General features: G+C 41.4%; 1 protein-coding gene across 5 annotated transcripts in view; it reads right to left on the bottom strand.

Annotated features, from left to right (window-relative positions):
* Window positions 1-392: 392 nt before the first annotated feature.
* Window positions 393-20,291, bottom strand: part of LOC129463447 (protein mono-ADP-ribosyltransferase PARP4) — a 130,933-nt gene continuing 111,034 nt past the window's right edge. For all 5 annotated transcript variants that reach the window (XM_063618818.1, XM_055244005.2, XM_055244006.2 and 2 more), the window contains 3 exons: window positions 17,312-17,411; window positions 5,926-6,058; window positions 393-780 (listed from right to left, as the gene is read on the bottom strand). In XM_063618818.1, coding sequence (XP_063474888.1) covers window positions 585-780; window positions 5,926-6,058; window positions 17,312-17,411 — 429 coding nt within the window. In that variant the 3' untranslated portion in view covers window positions 393-584. The remainder of the gene's footprint in view (window positions 781-5,925; window positions 6,059-17,311; window positions 17,412-20,291) is intronic.

Here is a 20,291-nt window from a genome sequence, read left to right as displayed (position 1 = left end):
CCTGGGAGACAGATTGAGACCATCTCTAAAACAACAACAACAGGCCAGGTGCAGTGGCTCACACCTGTAATCCCAGCAATTTGGGAGGCCGAGGTGGGTGGAACACCTGAGGTCAGGAGTTCGAGACCAGACTGGGCAACCTGGTGAAATCCCATCTCTACTAAAAATATAAAAAATTAGCAGGGCATGGTGGCAGGTGCCTATAATCCCAGCTACTCGGGAGGCTGAGGCAGAATTGCTTGCACCCAGGAGGCGGAGGTTGCCGTGAGCTGAGATCACATCATTGCACTCCAGTCTGGGCAACAAGAGCAAAACTTTGTCTCAAAAAATTAAAAAAAAAGCACATAAAAAATAAAGCAACAACAAAAAAACAATGAGACACAAAACTGAAATATTTTAAGTTTCATTTTATTATTGCTTGTTAGTTGATTAAAGTAATTCTGCTTCCACTTACTTTATTTTTAAAGACAGTAATTGCTACACTGAATAAAACCTTAATGAAGTTTCATTATAAGTATCTATTATCATTTGATTATTTTCTACATAGAAGCATGCAAAAAGTTTAAAATTCAGTTTCATTTGACTTAGCCTTGACTGTAATGGAGGACTCTATGAAGAGGGGACACAGTGTTTACAGGCTGGAGTCCCAGCAACTGCTTGGTGGCAGAGTCCCAGTCTTTCCCCAGTTCAAGCCGTGGGCAGATAGATGGGTACTGTCCTTCAGTTCTTCTTACCCATTCACATGCTTTCTTTATTGCCTCAAAAGCCCAGGGAATATTCCTAGATTTAAAAAAAAATGTTTCAGATTTTGGAATATAACATGTGAAATGTAATGTGGTACTAAACCTATCACATTATATCAGACAAAACTTACACCCATCACATTATATCTGCCAAAAATTAAGATATTTAATAAAAGCAGTTTTCTTTGACATCTTATAGAAGTTCTTCTAGCCGTCTGACCTTGAGCTTATACACTGCATTGTCAAATGTCCTGTGCCCACCACTTCCTGGCTTCCACGTGCCTCCAGGCATCCCTGCTGCCTACAGGACAGCTCAAGTTCCAGCCTCTCTACAGTTGTTTATGGTTGTCCCCTTTCCACGCTTCTCAATCTAAATCCTATCCATTCTTCACGCACAAACCCAAGTACTATTTCACAAACGAGGCTTCTGTTTCTCTCTCCTTCCCACTGTACCAACTTGATTAGGTACATTCAGAATATCTGAGAGTCCCCCATGAAACTGGCATATGTTCAGCTGTGTCACATAAACCAGGAACAACTTGGTAGAATAAGCATATCGAGTCAAGTCTGTGTCCACTAAATGGTGTCAAATATTTGAGACTGTTGAATATTCAAGTCTATTCAACACTCAGAAAAATTCTGAGATTGTTCATTAATATTAATTAGCTACTTCCTCATTTGTTCTGTCATCTGCTAGAACTTCTTAGTGAACAAGTAGCAACATACACCAAAGTTCTTCAGAAAATTCTATGGGGAAACTTAGTATTTTGAAAATTCTCTCCCTGTTCCTGATTTTTCCCTGTGAACTGGGAAAGGGCCGTCAGTATAGCATGGTGGTAAAGAGCTGGGTTTGAGTCCTGACTGCAATCACATGATATTGGCCATGTGATACTGTGTGGCTTTCATTCAACACTGGGAATCTCAGTTTCCTCAATTATGAGAATAACATGAGTTCCTATGGGTTTGTGGTGGAAATCAACAAAGCTTATAAATTTAACGTGCTAACTAGTCCCTGGTGCACAGTAGGCACTCAATAAATGTTCACTGAATGTCACGATAGAATGAACATACTAAATAAGAAGCATGCCCAAAGTGGTTAAAAGGCCAATGTTTCCTGGTAAATGTTCATCTACTGATAGTTATTAACTGCTGAAAACAACAAAACTGGCTTTGAATATTTTCACTGATTGAGCTGGCCTCCTTTAGTCCAGTGGCCTCTAGACTTTTTGGTTCACATTTCACTAGTAAGAAAATCTTGTGCCTACACCCCCATGTAATGTGCTCCTGCATCAATGTTACATACATCCTGAAATAGAAAATACAGAACAAAGTTTCAAATATGCAATAAACAGGAAATAAAAAATATTTAATTTTTTTTTTTTAGGTGGAGTCTCACTGTGTCGCCAGGCTGGAGTGCACTGGCACGATCTCGGTTCACTGCAACCTCTGACTCCTTGGTTCAAGCGATTCTCCTGCCTCAGCTTCCTGTGTAGCTGGGATTACAGGCACGTGCCACCACGCCCAGCTAATTTTTGTATTTTTAGTAGAGACAGGGTTTCACCATATTGGCCAGGATGGTCTCAATCTCTTGACCTCGTGACCTGCCTGCCTCAACCTCCCAAAGTGCTGGGATTACAGCTGTGAGTCACCGTGCCCGGCCTAAAACCGTTTGTCTTATGTACTAAAGTGTCAACAAACCATTTTGCTAGCACAGTAGCAGTAACGTAGTCAGAGCAATATGCTGGAATATACTTGATCGATTTTGAAAATCTTTACTTTGTGATATTACAGTTCAAAAGCAGGTTCAAAGTTTATACTTGTTTTAACAGCTATAATATTAATAATTGGCAATGATCTAAATAGAATAAATGCCTCTTTGGATGTGCCTATTAAGTCAAATACTAATTTTTTAGTCCCATCTCCTAGCTGTTCAAAGTGTTTTTTCTTTGATATTTATTTAATTAATCCTCTTGGCAAGTGACACTGGTTTATTTTAAAATAAAATACAAAAAATAAGCTAGTGCAGTGGCTCACTCCTGTAATCCCAGAACTTTGACAGGCCAATGCAGGCAGATCACTTGAGGCCAGAGTTTGAGACCAGCCTGGCTAACATGGCGAAACCTCATCTCTACTACAAATATAAAAATTAGCTGGGCATGTTGGTGCACATCTGTAATCCCAGCTACTCAGGAGGCTGAGGCATGAGAATTGTTTGAACCTGGGAGGTGGAGGTTGCAGAGAGCCGACATCGTGCCACTGCACGCCAGCCTGGGTGACAGAACAAGACCTGGCCTCAAAAACTAAATAAATAGAAACAAAAAAAAAGGAAAACTCCCAAAATAGAAAAAAAAATAAATTCTCATCTTTCTTGGCAAACTAATGAGAAGGTATTGCTTTTTAAAAAATGGAAGTATAAATTATATATAGTAAATAATGATTTTCCTTTTTTTTCAGACAGGGTCTCACTTTGTTGCCCAGGCTGGAGTGCAGTGGCACCATCACAACTCACTGCAGCCTCGGCCTCCTGGGCTCAAGCAATCCCCCCAGTCTCAGCTTCCTGAATAGTCACACACTACCACACTTGGGTAATTTTTAATTTTTTGTAGAGACAGGGTCTTGCTATGTGGTCAAGGCTGGTCTTGAACTCCTGGATACAATCCTCCTGCCTTGGCCTCCCAAAGTGCTGGGATGACAGGTGTGAGCCACTGTGCCCAGCAATGCCTGGGTAATTACAAAAAGTTTTTCATAGAGATGGCAGTCTCATTGGTTACCCAGGCTGGTCTTAAACTCCCGGGCTTGATCTTGGTGGGCTCAAGTGATCCTCCCGTCTCAGCCTCCTGAAGTGCTTGGATTATAGGCATGAGCCAATTTGCCTAGCCCAGAACTTCCTGAACACCTGTTTTGTGTTTGAGAACTTTTTCTTAATCATGATGCTTAAAAAATAGTTATCAATATTTCTTTAATATCACAAAATATCCAGGTAGTGTTTAATTTTCCCTGTCTCATTTTTTAAAATGCAGTGGGTTTTGTTCATATCAGGATCTAAACAAGATCTACCCTTGCTTTTGGTTGACATGTCTCTAAAGGTTTATTTACAGGTTCTGCTCCTCAACCTTTTTTTTTCTGTTGCCATTTATTTTTCTCTTGCCATTTATTTCCCCACGTTCCAGACTTTGCTGACTGTGTTTGCATGGTGTCAAGTAACATGTTCTTCTATTCTCTGATCTAATTCAAGTTTAGAAATCAAGGGGTTTCGTTTAACTTCTTTGATTTTACACATATTAGTTTCTAACAATATTAATATCTATCTTCCAAAATAACAAATCAAAAGTATTAACACCATGACTACTCCCAGTGAGATTTCTTTGTAATATTTTTTAATCCTTAGGTACTATCCCACTAGGGAGATACAGTCAAATTATGTACTTTTTTTTTTTTTTTTTTTGAGACAGAGTCTCACTCTGTCACCCAGGCTGGAGTGCAGTGGCACGATCTCGACTCACTGCAAGCTCCGCCTCCCGGGTTCATGCCATTCTCCTGCCTCAGCCTCTCCCGAGTAGCTGGGACTACAGGCACCCACCATCACGCCCGGCTAATTTTTTTTTTTTTTTGTATTTTTTTAGTAGAGACGGGGTTTCACCATGTTAGCCAAGATGGTCTCGATCTCCTGACCTCGTGATCCGCCCGCCCCGGCCTCCCAAAGTGTTGGGATTACAGGCGTGAGCCACCCCGCCCGGCCAGTACTATGTTTTAAAGTCACCTTAAATTAATTCCCAGGATGGGCACAGTGGTTCATGTCTGTAATCCCAGCACTTCAGGAGGCTGAGGCAGGAGGATTGCTTGAGGTCAGGAGTTCCAGACCAGCCTGGGTAACATGGCAAAGCCCTATCTTTACAAAAAATACAAAAATTAGCAGGGTGTGGTGGTGCACACCTGTAGTCCCAGTTACTCAGGAGGCTGAGGTGGGAGGATGGCTTGAGCCCAGGAGGCGGAGGTTGCAGTGAGCTGAGATTGCACCACTGCACTCCAGCCTGGGCGATAGAGCCAGACTTTGTCTCAATAAATAAATAAATAAATATCAATCTTATCCATTATTATGTAAAATATTTACACAGTTCCAAAGTCAAAACTGCAAAACAAAGCACACTAGGAGAAACCTAGCTTCTATCCTTGTCCCCTCTATCAAATCCCTGTAGCAATAATATTTTTATTAGTTTGATTAGTTTTCCCCTTATCTTGCCTTTAAAAGAACATAAGCCAATTACATGTGTGTGTATAGGTGTATGCGTGTGTGTGTGTGTGTGTGTGTGTGTGTGTATAAATGTCTCAGAGGGATCCTACTCTGGTCTTGACCCTCTCGCCATGGGGTGGGGGGTCTGTAGGGACTAGAGAATATGCCCACCCCAGAGCCCATATCTTCCTTTTTAGACCCTGCAACTCCAGCGTCCCTGATCACATGGCCCTGAGTCCACTTCCAGGGTCTTCCCTGGGTCTGTCATCCTGAGTTTGAACAGTGCTGCCATCTCACTGGTGCTGCAAGGTGGCTGGGGTGAGGGGGCACTGGCATGGGGTCTGGACGGCATTTTGATGGGTGGGGTGGGGTATTCATGTGTGCAGGCAAGTCCTCTTAGGGTGCTAGGGGTCAGCCAAGGGCTGAATTTAAACCTGGCCTTCCAGGTGGTTATGAAGTTGTATTTGCCAAGGGAGGAGATTAGAACACATTTAATCTAAAAGTTTGCTAGTTTGATTTATAACTTTTAAATACTTGTTATAAACTATAAAGTTGTAAACTTTAAATACTTGTATTGTATTCTTGTCCCAGGCCCTGCCATTGTTGGGAACAGGGCTGGGCCCAACAGTCACACTGTGGGTCTTCCGGAGGCACCCAGGATCAGCACACTGCAGTGAAGAGTACACATCCAGAGCCAGAAGCACCAGGCTCCAGAGGGAGCTGCACTGAAACTCTTTGAGCCCGTTTCCTGTGCAGCCCAAGACACAAATACCACATCAGCCCTGCTCACCACAGGAGACTGTGGGCAAGCTGTCACCTGCAAACAAATTATCTTCCTACATACTTATAAAGTAGTCTACACCTGTAAGATAATTCCCTATAGCTTGTTTGTAAGGTTTATTAAATAGTTGAAAATATAAATAAGTTGCATAATACTATAGTTAAAGCCACCTGGAAATAGAAGGGTCATCCATTTTCATCAGTGATTTGAACACTATTCCCTCTTTTTCCAACCTGGTGCGAATAAACTGTAGTACCAGCATTGTGGCAATTAGGTCCAGGAGACGTTCTCTTCCTTTTACACCTAAAAGGAAAAAAACTCCGTTAAGTCTGTTGGAAACTCTGCATCTCAAACTGTGCCTGTTTATAAAATTCTCATTAAAGAATTACAATATGCCATCCTGGCTAACACGATGAAACTCCATCTCTGCTAAAAAAAAAAAAAAAAAAAAAATTAGGCGGGCGTGGTGGTGGGCACCTATAGTCCCAGCTACTTGGGAGGCTAAGGCAGGAGAATGGCGTGAACCTGGGAGGTGGCACTTGCAGTGAGCCAAGATCGCTCCACTGCACTCCAGCCTGGGCGACAAAGTGAGACTCTGTCTCAAAAAAAAAAAAAAAAAAAAATTATAATACGGTTAAATCGCAGTACATGAGCAGATCGTGAAACTCTCTAATACTTTTCAAGGTCCTTAAATGGCTTGCTATTTAAATAAAAAATGAGGACGGTTGGACCCGTGTGCCTATGATATTATCCTGATGGTTGTCAGGAAACTGAACTGTATCCAGAGTGCCCCTTACTTGCCATCTTCAATAACCAAAGAGCCATGAATTTCATTGAAAGAAATCCAGTTTTTAGGCTCCTGTTACAAATAGCTTAGAAGAGTAAACCTAAATATTCAACAGATAAACAACAGATATGACCAGTTACACTGGTGTATCAAATTATTTCTAGTGGTTAGTACCTATAGGTATCCAAGATATTTTACTATATTATGAAATATCAAAATTGAAAAACGAATGTTTACATGTGTTGACCTCAGAATTAACAACCTATTTTCATTTTAAAAATGCAAGCTTCATTTTTTTTTTTTTTTTTTTTTTTTTTTGGAGAGACAGGGGCTCACTCTGTCATGCTGGAGTGCTGTGGGTGTGATCAGAGCTCACTGTAGCCCCCAACTTCTGGACTCAAGTGAGCCTCCTACTTTGGCCTCCCAAAGTGTTGAGATTATAGGCATGAGCCATGACACACAGCCAAAAAATGGTTTTAGGGAAGAAAAGAAAAACCCAAATCTTTGTCTCATAATTAAGAATATACAATTGGGGGGTGGAGCCAAGATGGCCAAATAGGAACAGCTCCAGTCTACAGCCCCCAGCGTAAGCGACGCAGAAGATGGGTGATTCTGCATTTCTATCTGAGGTACCGGGTTCATCTCACTAGGGAGTGCCAGACAGTGGGCGCAGGACATGGGGTGAAGCGCACCGTGCGCGAGCTGAAGCAGGGCGAGGCATTGCCTCACTCAGGAAGCACAAGGGGTCAGGGAGTTCCCTTGCCTAGTCAAAGAAGGGGGTGACAGACGGCACCTGGAAAATCGGGTCACTCCCACCCTAATACTGCGCTTTTCTGACGGGCTTAAAAAACGGCACACCAGGAGATTATATCCGGCATCTGGCTCAGAGAGTCCTACGCCCATGGAGTCTCGCTGATTGCTAGCACAGCAGTCTGAGATTAAACTGCAAGGTGGCAGCGAGGCTGGGGGAGGGGCGCCCACCATGGCCCAGGCTTGATTAGGTAAACAAAGCAGCCAGGAAGCTCGAACTGGGTGGAGCCCACCACAGCTCAAGGAGGCCTGCCTGCCTCTGTAGGCTCCACCTCTAGGGGCAGGGCACAGACAAACAAAAAGACAGCAGTAACCTCTGCAGACTTAAATGTCCCTGTCTGACAGCTTTGAAGAGAGTAGTGGTTCTCCCAGCACGCAGCTGGAGATCTGAGAACAGGCAGACTAGACTGCCTCAAGTGGGTCCCTGACCCCCGAGCAGCCTAACTGGGAGGCACCCCCCAGTAGGGACAGACTGACACCTCACACGGCCGGGTACTCCTCTGAGACAAAACACCCAGAGGAACGATCAGGCAGCAGCATTCGTGGTTCACAAAAATCCGCTGTTCTGCAGCCACTGCTGCTGACACCCAGGCAAACAGGGTCTGGAGTGGACCTCTAGCAAACTCCAATAGACCTGCAACTGAGGGTCCTGTCTGTTAGAAGGAAAACTAACAAACAGAAAGGACATCCACACCAAAACCCATCTGTACATCACCATCATCAAAGACCAAAAGTAGACAAAACCACAAAGATGAGGAAAAAAACAGAGCAGAAAAACTGGAAATTCTAAAAAGCAGAGCGCCTCTCCTCCTCCAAAGGAACGCAGTTCCTCACCAGTAACAGAACAAAGCTGGACAGAGAATGACTTTGACGAGCTGAGAGAAGAAGGCTTCAGACGATCAAACTACTCCGAGCTACAGGAGGAAATTCAAGCCAAAGGCAAAAAAGTTAAAAACTCTGAAAAAGAATTAGACGAATGTATAACTAGAATAACCAATACAGAGAAGTGCTTAAAGGAGCTGATGGAGCTGAAAGCCAAGGCTTGAGAACTATGTGAAGAATGCAGAAGCCTCAGGAGCTGATGCGATCAACTGGAAGAAAGGGTATCAGCGATGGAAGACGAAATGAATGAAATGAAGCGAGAAGGGAAGTCTAGAGAAAAAAGAATAAAAAGAAATGAACAAAGCCTCCAAGAAATATGGGACTATGTGAAAAGACCAAATCTACGTCTGATTGGTGTACCTGAAAGTGACAGGGAGAATGGAGCCAAGTTGGAAAACACGCTGCAGGATATTATCCAGGAGAACTTCCCCAATCTAGCAAGGCAGGCCAACATTCAGATTCAGGAAATATAGAGAATGCCACAAAGATACTCCTCGAGAAGAGCAACTCCAAGACACATAATTGTCAGATTCACCAAAGTTGAAATGAAGGAAAAAATGTTAAGAGAAGCCAGAGAGAAAGGTCGGGTTACCCACAAAGGGAAGCCCATCAGACTAACAGCTAATCTCTTGGCAGAAACTCTACAAGCCAGGAGAGAGTGGGGGCCAATATTCAACACTCTTAAAGAAAAGAATTTTCTACCCAGAATTTCATATCCAGCCAAACTAAGCTTCAGAAGTGAAGGAGAAATAAAATACTTTATAGACAAGTAAATGCTGAGAGATTTTGTCACCACCAGGCCTGCCCTAAAAGAGCTCCTGAAGGAAGCACTAAACATGGAAAGGAAAAACTGGTACCAGCCACTGCAAAATCATGCCAAATTGTAAAGACCATCAAGGCTAGGAAGAAACTGCATCAACTAACGAGCAAAATAACCAGCTAACATCATAAGGACAGGACCAAATTCACACGTAACAATATTAACTTTAAATGTAAATGGACTAAATGCTCCAATTAAAAGACACAGACTAGCAAATTGGATAAAGAGTCAAGACCCATCAGTGTGCTGTATTCAGGAAACACATCTCACGTGCAGAGACACACATAGGCTCAAAATAAAAGGATGGAGGAAGATCTACCAAGCAAACGGAAAACAAAAAAAGGCAGGGGTTGCAATCCTAGTCTCTGATAAAACAGACTTTAAACCAACAAAGATCAGAAGAGACAAAGAAGGCCATTACATAATGGTAAAGGGATCAATTCAACAAGAAGAGCTAACTATCCTAAATATATATGCACCCAATACAGGAGCACCCAGATTCACAAAGCAAGTCCTGAGTGACCTACAAAGAGACTTAGACTCTCACACAATAGTAATGGGAGACTTTAACACACCACTGTCAACATTAGACAGATCAACGAGACAGAAAGTTAACAAGGATACCCAGGAATTGAACTCAGCTCTGCACCAAGCAGACCTAATAGACATCTACAGAACTCTCCACCCCAAATCAACAGAATATACTTTTTTTTTCAGCACCACACCACACCTATTCCAAAATTGACCACATAGTTGGAAGTAAAGCTCTCCTCAGCAAATGTAAAAGAACAGAAATTATAACAAACTGTCTCTCAGACCACAGTGCAATCAAACTAGAACTCAGGATTAAGAAACTCACTCAAAACCGCTCAACTACATGGAAACTGAACAACCTGCTCCTGAATGACTACTGAGTACATAACGAAATGAAGGCGGAAATAAAGATGTTCTTTGAAACCAACAAGAACAAAGACACAACATACCAGAATCTCTGGGGCACATTCAAAGCAGTATGTAGAGGGAAATTTATAGCACTAAATGCCCACAAGAGACAGCAGGAAAGATCCAAAATTGACACCCTAACATCACAATTAAAAGAACTAGAAAAGCAAGAGCAAATACATTCAAAAGCTAGCAGAAGGCAAGAAATAACTAAAATCAGAGCAGAACTGAAGGAAATAGAGACACAAAAAACCCTTCAAAAAATTAATGAATCCAGGAGCTGGTGTTTTGAAATGATCAACAAAATTGATAGACCGCTAGCAAGACTAATAAAGAAGAAAAGAGAGAAGAATCAAATAGATGCAATAAAAAATGATAAAGGGGATATCACCACCGATCCCACAGAAATACAAACTACCATCAGAGAATACTACAAACACCTCTATGCAAATAAACTAGAAAATCTAGAAGAAATGGATAAATTCCTCAACATATACACTCTCCCAAGACTAAACCAGGAAGAAGTTGAATCTCTGAATAGACCAATAACAGCCTCTGAAATTACAGCAATAATCAATAGCTTACCAACCAAAGAGAGTCCAGGACCTGATGGATTCACAGCCGAATTCTACCAGAGGTACAAGGAGGAACTGGTACCATTCCTTCTGAAACTATTCCAATCAACAGAAAAAGAGGGAATCCTCCCTAACTCATTTTATGAGGCCAGCATCATCCTGATACCAAAGCCGGGCAGAGACACAACCGAAAAAGAGAATTTTAGACCAATATCCTTGATGAACATTGATGCAAAAATCCTCAGTAAAATACTGGCAAACCGAATCCAGTAGCACATCAGAAAACTTATCCACCATGATCAAGTGGGCTTCATCCCTGGGATGCAAGGCTGGTTCAACATATGCAAATCAATAAATGTAATCCAGCATACAAACAGAACCAAAGACAAAAACCACATGATTATCTCAATAGATGCAGAAAAGACCTTTGACAAAATTCAACAACCTTCATGCTAAAAACTCTCAATAAATTAGGTATTGATGGGACGTATCTCAAAATAATAAGAGCTATCTATGACAAACCCACAGCCAATATCATACTGAATGGGCAAAAACTGGAATCATTCCCTTTGAAAACTGGCACAAGACAGGGATGCCCTCTCTCACTACTCCTATTCAACATAGTGTTGGAAGTTCTGGCCAGGGCAATTAGGCAGGAGAAAGAAATAAAGGGTATTCAATTAGGAAAAGAGGAAGTCAAATTGTCCCTGTTTGCAGATGACATGATTGTATATCTAGAAAACCCCATTGTCTCAGCCCAAAATCTCCTTAAGCTGATAAGCAACTTCAGCAGAGTCTCAGGATACAAAATCAATGTACAAAAATCACAAGCATTCTTATACACCAATCACAGACAAACAGAGAGCCAAATCATGAGTGAACTCCCATTCACAACTGCTTCAAAGAGAATAAAATACCTAGGAATCCAACTTACAAGGGATGTGAAGGACCTCTTCAAGGAGAACTACAAACCACTGCTCAATGAAATAAAAGAGGATACAAACAAATGGAAGAACATTCCATGCTCATGGGTTGGAAGAATCAATATCGTGAAAATGGCCATACTGCCCAAGGTAATTTATAGATTCAATGCCATCCCCATCAAGCTACCAATGACTTTCTTCACAGAATTGGAAAAATCTACTTTGAAGTTCATATGGAACCAGAAAAGAGCCCGCACTGCCAAGTCAATCCTAACCCAAAAGAACAAAGCTGGAGGCATCATGCTACCTGACTTCAAACTATACTACAAGGCTACAGTAACCAAAACAGTATGGTACTGGTACCAATACAGAGATACAGATCAATGGAACAGAACAGAGCCCTCAGAAATAACGCCACATATCTAGAACTATCTGATCTTTGACAAACCTGACAAAAACAAGAAATGGGGAAAGGATTCCCTATTTAATAAATGGTGCTGGGAAAACTGGCTAGCCATATGTAGAAAGCTGAAACTGGATCCCTTCCTTACACCTTATACAAAAATTAATTCAAGATGGATTAAAGACTTACATGTTAGACCTAAAACCATAAAAACCCTAGAAGAAAACCTAGGCATTACCATTCAGGACATAGGCATGGGCATGGACTTCATGTCTAAAACACCAAAAGCAATGGCAACAAAAGCCAAAATTGATGAATGAGATCTAATTAAACTAAAGAGCTTCTGCAGAGCAAAAGAAACTACCATCAGAGTGAACAGGCAACCTACAAAATGGGAGAAAATTTTTGCAACCTACTCTTCTGACAAAGGGCTAATATCCAGAATCTACAATGAACTCAAACAAATTTACAAGAAAAAAACAATCCCATCAAAAAGTGGGCAAAGGACATGAACAGACACTTCTCAAAAGAAGACATTTATGCAGCCAAAAAACACATGCAAAAATGCTCATCATCACTGGCCATCAGAGAAATGCAAATCAAAACCACAATGAGATACCATCTCACACCAGTTAGAATGGCGATCATTAAAAAGTCAGGAAACAACAGGTGCTGGAGAGGATGTGGAGAAACAGGAACACTTTTACACTGTTGGTGGGACTGTAAACTAGTTCAACCACTGTGGAAGTCACTGTGGCGATTCCTCAGGGATCTAGAACTAGAAATACCATTTGATCCAGCCACCCCATTACTGGGTATATACCCAAAGGACTATAAATCATGCTGCTATAAAGACACATGCACACGTATGTTTATTGCGGCACTATTCACAATAGCAAAGACTTGGAACCAACCCAAATGTCCGACAACGATAGACTGGATTAAGAAAATGTGGCACATATACACCATGGAATACTATGCAGCCATAAAAAATGATGAGTTCATGTCCTTTGTAGGGACATGGATGAAACTGGAAATCATCATTCTCAGTAAACTATCACAAGGACAAAAAACCAAACACCGCATGTTCTCACTCATAGGTGGGAATTGAACAATGAGAACACATGGAGACGGGAAGGGGAACATCACACTCCGGGGACAGTTATGGGTTGGGGGCAGGGGGGAGGGATAGTATTAGGAGATACACCTAATGCTAAATGACGAGTTAATGGGTGCAGCCCACCAACATGGCACATGTATACATATGTAACAAACCTGCACGTTGTGCACATGTACCCTAAAACTTAAAGTACAATAAAAAAAAGAAAAAAAGAGAATATACAATTACCTTTTTTGAGTAAAGACAAAAGGACTTGGCATAGTATGCACACATCTGCATATACACCATTAATTTTATATCGTTGAGGTAGCCAAAACTGCTCATAAGTGGGCTTTTATTAAATAATATAATGTTCTTAATAGACGAAAAAGGAATTGAATACATTTTTAAAAACAAAATAAGAAAACCAATCCATTGTCCCACAAAAGAAAATCAATGGAGACAAAAGCAGTTTAATTTGCTGGATTCTTTTGTGGCTTATTTTTTGAGTATTATTTGCAAAATGTTAGACTAATTTTTAAGCAATATTAATAATAAGCAACATACAACTCCAAGAATAATATAATAAATAATAAACTGATGAAATGCCTAATGTGCATCAGCATCATTTAAAAAACAAATTCAGCCAGGCGCGGTGGCTCACGCTTGTAATCCCAGCACTTTGGGAGGCCAAGGCGGGCGGATCACGAGGTCCGGAGATCGAGACCACGGTGAAACCCCGTCTCTACTAAAAAAATACAAAAAAAATTAGCCGGGCGTGGTGGCGGGCGCCTATAGTCCCAGCTATTCGGAGAGGCTGAGGCAGGAGAACGGCGTGAACCCGGGAGGCGGAGCTTGCAGTGAGCCGAGATCGTGCCACTGCACTCCAGCCTGGGCGACAGAGCGAGACTCCGTCTCAAGAAAAAAAAAAAAAAAAAAAAAAAAAAACACAAATTCAGAAGGAGAGGGGATGATAGAAATGAAGAAGAGGATAAAAGACAAAGTTGGTTACAGAGATATAAAAACAAGTCAGAGAAAAAAGCTTGAGACTCTACGTAGAGGAAGAAAGGCAGAAAAGCACACGCTTACAGAAAAATAACACGGATAATAAGGAGCAATACAGTGAAACACAGGAAAAGCCCATGGAAAAGGTACATTCGTGAAATCCCATCCCCTTGCATCTGTGACTCCAGTTTTCCTCTTGTTTCTCAGGCCGCTCCTTCTCAGCGTCTTTGCTGTTTCTTGTCCAGTCTGAACACTAAACCCCGCTGTGCGGCAGGCTGGTCCTAGCACCTGCTCTGCTCAGACCACCTTCTTTCTTTGGGTGACCTCATCCAGAACCAGGCTTTAAATACTACTGACATTGAGAATTTTCCCAGTCTTTTCCAATTCTGACCTCTTCCCTGAGCTCCAGCCTCACATGACAATATATTTATCTTGAATTTTTATCTCACTTTGTCACCTGGGCTGGAGTGCAGTGGCACAATCACGGCTTACTGCAGCCTCAACATCCCAGGGCTCAGGTGATCCTCCCACCTCAGCCTCCTAAATAGCTGGGACCACAGGTACACGCCACCATGCCTGGCTAACTTTTGTAGAGATGGGGTTTCACCATGTTGGCCAGGCTGGTCTCGAAATCCTGAGCTCAAATGATCTGCCCCCTTTGGCCTCCCAAAGTGCAGGCATTACAGGTGTGAGCCACCATGCCCGGCTTATCTTTGGTTTTCAACAGTTTGACTCTGGCCTATCTAAATGTGGTCATTTTTGTATTTATCGTGTTTGGAGTTCTGCTGGGTTTCTTGGATCTGGAAGGTGCTGTCTTTGATCAATTTTACAAAAATGTTCAAATATTTTTCTGTCTACCCTTTCACCTTCTGAAACCCTAGTTACACAAATGTTAAACCTTTTGATATCATTCCACAGTCTTGGCTCCTCTGTTCTTTTTTCATTCATTTTTTCCTTTCTATATTTCAGTTTAGATAAGTTTATTGAGTGCATTGTCAATTGAATTAAATGATTTTTTTTCTGTTCTGTCCATTCTGTTGTTAAGCTCATTCAATGACCTTTTCATTGCAGATACTATATTTTCCAGTTCTAGGATTTTCATTTGGTTCTTCTTTATAGTTTCCATCTATTTGCTGAGATTCTGCCATTTATTCATCCATTCCATCCTTTTCTGGTAAATCGATCCTTCACTGTATTTTTAATAGCAGCTTTAAAGTCTGTATCTGCTAATTCTAACATCTGGGTCATCTGTGGGTCAGCATTTATAGCCCATTTTCCCCTTGATCACAATCACATTGTCCTGCTTCTTCATATGTTATTAAATTTTCATTCCATACTGAACATTAAAATGACACCTTGTAGAGACTCTCAGCTATGCTATCCTACTCTAAAGAGTGTTCAGTTTTGTTCTGGTGGGTCCTGTGTAGGCTTTGTTTTAGGCTTTATTAGGATGGGTCTATTTTGGTTTATCCCTTTGTCCTGGGGTATAGTCCTTGATCATGAGATATGATCCTTACGACCCTTTCATGGTTTCAATGGAAGGATATTCATAAAGTCTCTCTAATTTGGTGCCACTTGAACTCTAAACTCTGGCCAGTACTAGGCAGCAGCTGAAATCTCTGCTTAGCTCTGTAGCTTCCCAGCTGTTGCTTTTTTCTGGATTCCTTGAGGTTGCACCTGTGTATGTATAGGTTAGGAGACAGCCAAGGATCTGAGCGGTATTTGGATGCAGATTTCAGAACTCCCTGCTCTATGGTTCCCTCCTTTATAGGATTTTATTACTTAACTTCCAGCCACTTTGGCAACCTTAAACTCCAACCCCACGTCCTTATCCCGTTAAGACTTTCTGTTTTAGTTCAAACCTCCCACTGTGTCTCATGAGCTGAGAAGTGCCTCTAGATGACAAGCTGGAAACATGTGGAGCCCACCTAGTTGGCTTGCTTTCTTTCAAAGATCATGTTCACTCTAGTTTCTGCCTGTTTTTGATTATTCTCCTGGCCTTCAAAGAATGGTTTTAAATATTTTATTCAAAGTTAATAACTGTTATTGGCAGGAGAGTTAGTTAGATAGAGGCTCTTCTATTATTCCAGGAATAAGCACTCACTCCTCACGTAAATTGTCATCACCCCTTTTTGGCCTAGCGCAGGTCAAACAGGCTATGCATTTGCCCACCCACCCAGCCTGGAATATGAAAATTCTGGCATTTTAGAGGTAATGGTGGGGCAGCAAGATGCTGCTGCTCTATCTATCCATGAATATTGGCTAGTTGTTTAATAATGTGTATTTTATTTAAAAAAAAAAATCTCCAGGCTGAGTATGGTGGCTCATGCCTGTAATCCCAACACTTTGGGAGGCCAAGGTGGGCAGATTGCTTGAGCTCACAAGTTCAAGACCACACTGGACAACATGGCAAAACCCCATCTCTACCAAAAAATACAAAAATTAGTCAGGCATGGTGGTGGGTGTCTGTAGTCCCAGCTACTCAGGAGGCTTAGGTGGGAGGATCCCTTGAGCCTGGGAGGTGGAAGCTGCAGTCAGCCGAGATAGTACCACTGCACTCCAGCCTGGGCAATGGAGCCAGACCTTGTCTCAAAACAAACAAACAGCTCCTGTCCTAGGGCTAGCATTTGACCTTCAAACCACTTGCTGGGTCAAGGATGCTCAGGACTTCCTCACCTATCCCCTTGTTGTCATGATAGGAAACAGATCCAGAGGTTGAACGACTGCCTCTGGCAGAGGCTGGCTAGATGCTCATCAGAGCTGTTTTCTCCTCCTGGACACGCAGCTTAACAGTACATTTCTCAGGCCTTCATACATGGATGGGGCTATGTGACTAGTGTTCTTCCTCTTGTCTAGCAGGGGGATGATGCCAGGGTAATCTTTGTTCTTCTCTCTTACCAGGATAATTTTAAAGACATATATTGAAGATGGTGGAGCCATAATATGGAAGGAGTCAAGGTCTCTAAATGACCATGTAAGTGGAACTTTCTTCTTGACCGATATTTGACTGTGATATGGACAAAAAAGTAATCTTTGATTACCATGTTAAGCTTCTGAGATTTTTTTTTTTACAGCAGTTGGTGCTATTTATGCTAATAAATTTGCTCAGATAATACCCTAATTAGTGGCAAAAATATGACTAGAAACCCATCTCCCATTTCCTTTGATGGTTAAATATAATTCTATTCAAATATAACTTTCATAATTATTACATTAATACACTAGCTTACAAAACAGTTTATAACAATTAGGAGCATGCTTATTAATGAATGAAAACAATGACTTAATAAATGGAAACACAGTGACTTACCTAGAGATTGAATGCCTTTTTGTTTAAGAAAGCTGTGCAAACCATTTGTATTAAGATTTAATATAAGTCCCAGTTCTGGTGTAAGTTTCCAGAAGCCATCCTACAAAATTAAGGAAACAAATATAAGTTATGTTACTCACATTTGATCACGTAAGAAGTTATGTAGTGGGGGAAGGAAAGGGGCAAGGGTTGAAAAACGTATGTTCACTACTTGGGCAACAAGATAATTAGAAGCCCAAACCTCAGCACCACACAGTATGCCCATGTAATAAACCTGTACATGTACCTCTGCATCTAAAATAAAATTTTAACAAGTTAAATGAAAAAAAGTTATGTGATAAATGTTTCCATTTATTTCAGTTAAGTAAGGCATTTCTAATATTTTTATTACTGTAAAATAAAGTTCTTCATATATTAGTGACATAGTATTGCTTGGAACCTCATAAATGCTATGAACACTATATACCTGGTGGCATTTATAAAAAGTGTGGAAAGAGGCTCATGTGTAGAGATTTTTTAATTTTTATTTTAGTAGAGACGGGGTTTCACCATGTCAGCCAGAGTGGTCTCGATCTCCTGACCTCATGATCCGCCCGCCTCGGCCTCCCAAAGTGCTGGGATTACAGGCGTGAGCCACCATACCCGGCTGAGATTTTTTTAAACGGTACTTTTTTCCTCCTAGCAATGCTTTATTTCATTTTTTATTGATACATAATACTTGTATGTATTTTGACATACACATGATATTTTGATACATGCATAGAATGTAAATAATCAGGTCAGGGTATTTAGGATCTCCATCAGCTTGAACATTTATCATGTCTTTGTATTGGCAGCATTTCAAATAGTTTCTTCTAGCTATTTTGACATACACAATGTATTGTTAACTATAATCACCCTACTGGGTTGTCAACTGGCAATGAGCATTGAACCAGTATTTCTCAAACTTTTAAAGTATATGTCATGCATGATTCCCTCTTTAAAAAAACCCTACTTTATTGAAATATGATTGACATACAAAAAGTCACCAATATTTAATGTATACAACTTGATGTGTTTGGAGATAAATATACACCCATGAAACCATCAAACCATCACTTATCAGTGCCATGAACTTAGCCACCACTTCCAGAACTTTTCTTCCACCTCTTTTGTTTTGTTTTGTTCCCTTTTGTGGAAAGAGTACTTAACATAAAATAGACCTCTTAGCAAATGCTTAAGTATACCATATCGGATTGTCAATCATAGGCCCTGTATTGTACAGTAGATCTCCAGCATGATTCCTTTGGTTTAACATAAAAATGTACCCTGATGTAGTCTGAAACATGAAAATGACAGTTTTTTCTAAGCATAAAATTGTTATATTAAACATGCACTTTAAAATTACCTTCCCTGCACCCCGCCAGCATCTGCCTGCCCCATCACATGCATAAGTGAGTGTGCTAAGCCTGAGCTTGGGGATATTAACTTCAAAGGAGACAGAATCCAGACCCTAGGGAAACCAACACAGGGAGCAGAAAGCAGGGTGTGGCCCTAGGCAGGTGCACAGGTTGAAGAATCTATGGCAATACCTTGAAAAATGACAGCAGTGATAATAATGTACCAATCCATACAGAACTGGTACCAGGTGCCGTTCTTTGATATGTTTAGCCACTTCCTGTGGAGTACTATTGTTGGGAAAAAGCTGAGTGTTGGGAGGGAAACTGAGGCAGGGCTTGCATAATGTCCTCTGGAATGTGTCTAGACTTGCTGGCTCCTTGCTTCTAAAGCCTTCCTAGGCTCCTGTTCCCATTATCTCAAGTAGCAGAATATGTTCCATATAAATGCTAAACCATCACAGCTGTAAATCATGTGCTTAATGCAACGTGTCCTTTTGACCTCCACATTCTCACCATCTGTTTCTTTGTTAGATTACCAATAAATACCGTGGGCTCCCAGAGTTCGGGGCCTTCGCAGCCTCCACGATAGTGATGGCACACTGGTGTCCCACCTTTCTCTCTCAAACTGTCTTTTTCTCAATCCTTTGACTCCACTGGACTTTGTCACCCCCCACAACCTGGTGTTGGGTCTGATCACCCCAACAATGATCACACCCACACTGCAGATGAGAACATGGAGGCACAGAAAGGTGAAGCAATTTGTCTAAAGTCTCACAGCTAACAAGCAGCAGAGCCAGGAGTGGCCGTGGGATCCACACTCTTGACCATCTGCAGTATGCTCCTGGCAGGCTTTTGCGTGCACTGTCTCAAGTAGGGAAACTGGGCAGCTGTGATTATCCTGTTTAAACCCAAAACCCACTCTGTGAAGTGGACACTATCATTATCTCCACTATATGGATGAGGAAACTGAGGCTCAGACAGGTTACCTGACTTCCCCAATCACAAAGTGGGCTGGGACTCAAACTTACTTTTATGCTACGTCAAGGCCTTTCCATTTCACTAAACTGCTTTACAAGTAATCACAGATGCAGGACTGGGTCTTAGTACCAGTGCAGAGGCCAAATCTATGGGGTGTTTATCAGCTTAACAAATGGAGTGATAAGCTCTAACACAATATACATGTTGAATAATATCTGTATTCCCATGACCTATGTTAGAGTATATGTACAAGTGCTTGTGCTCTACTTCACAGTGGGAAATTTATGTGGATTACAATCCATTAGTTCTAGAATCTAGGAAATTAAGATCTCGCCCCATCATCTGTTCGAGGATGTTCATTTTCATGTGAGGAATAGTAACATTCACCAGCATGAGGTTCTGGTCTAATGTTTGTAGAGAAACACCAGCCAGCATCAAGCACACTGTTTCGTTCAGCTGTCTGTTTTGTTTTGTAGCAAGAGTTCCTCAATGAAGGAAGCAGTATGATTTACACCCCAGTGCACAACCCCTTCCTTCACTACAGACTGACGATAGACAGTCCCTTGACCAGCTGCTTCGAGGAGCCCCGTTCTAAACTATGAAGCCAGCTAACCACAGATTTA

This window comes from Symphalangus syndactylus, chromosome 15 (assembly GCF_028878055.3).
Source record: "Symphalangus syndactylus isolate Jambi chromosome 15, NHGRI_mSymSyn1-v2.1_pri, whole genome shotgun sequence".
Classification (NCBI taxonomy): Eukaryota; Metazoa; Chordata; class Mammalia; order Primates; family Hylobatidae; genus Symphalangus; species Symphalangus syndactylus.
Note: the sequence above shows the minus strand (reverse complement) of the source record. Positions and strands in the feature narration are given on the sequence as shown.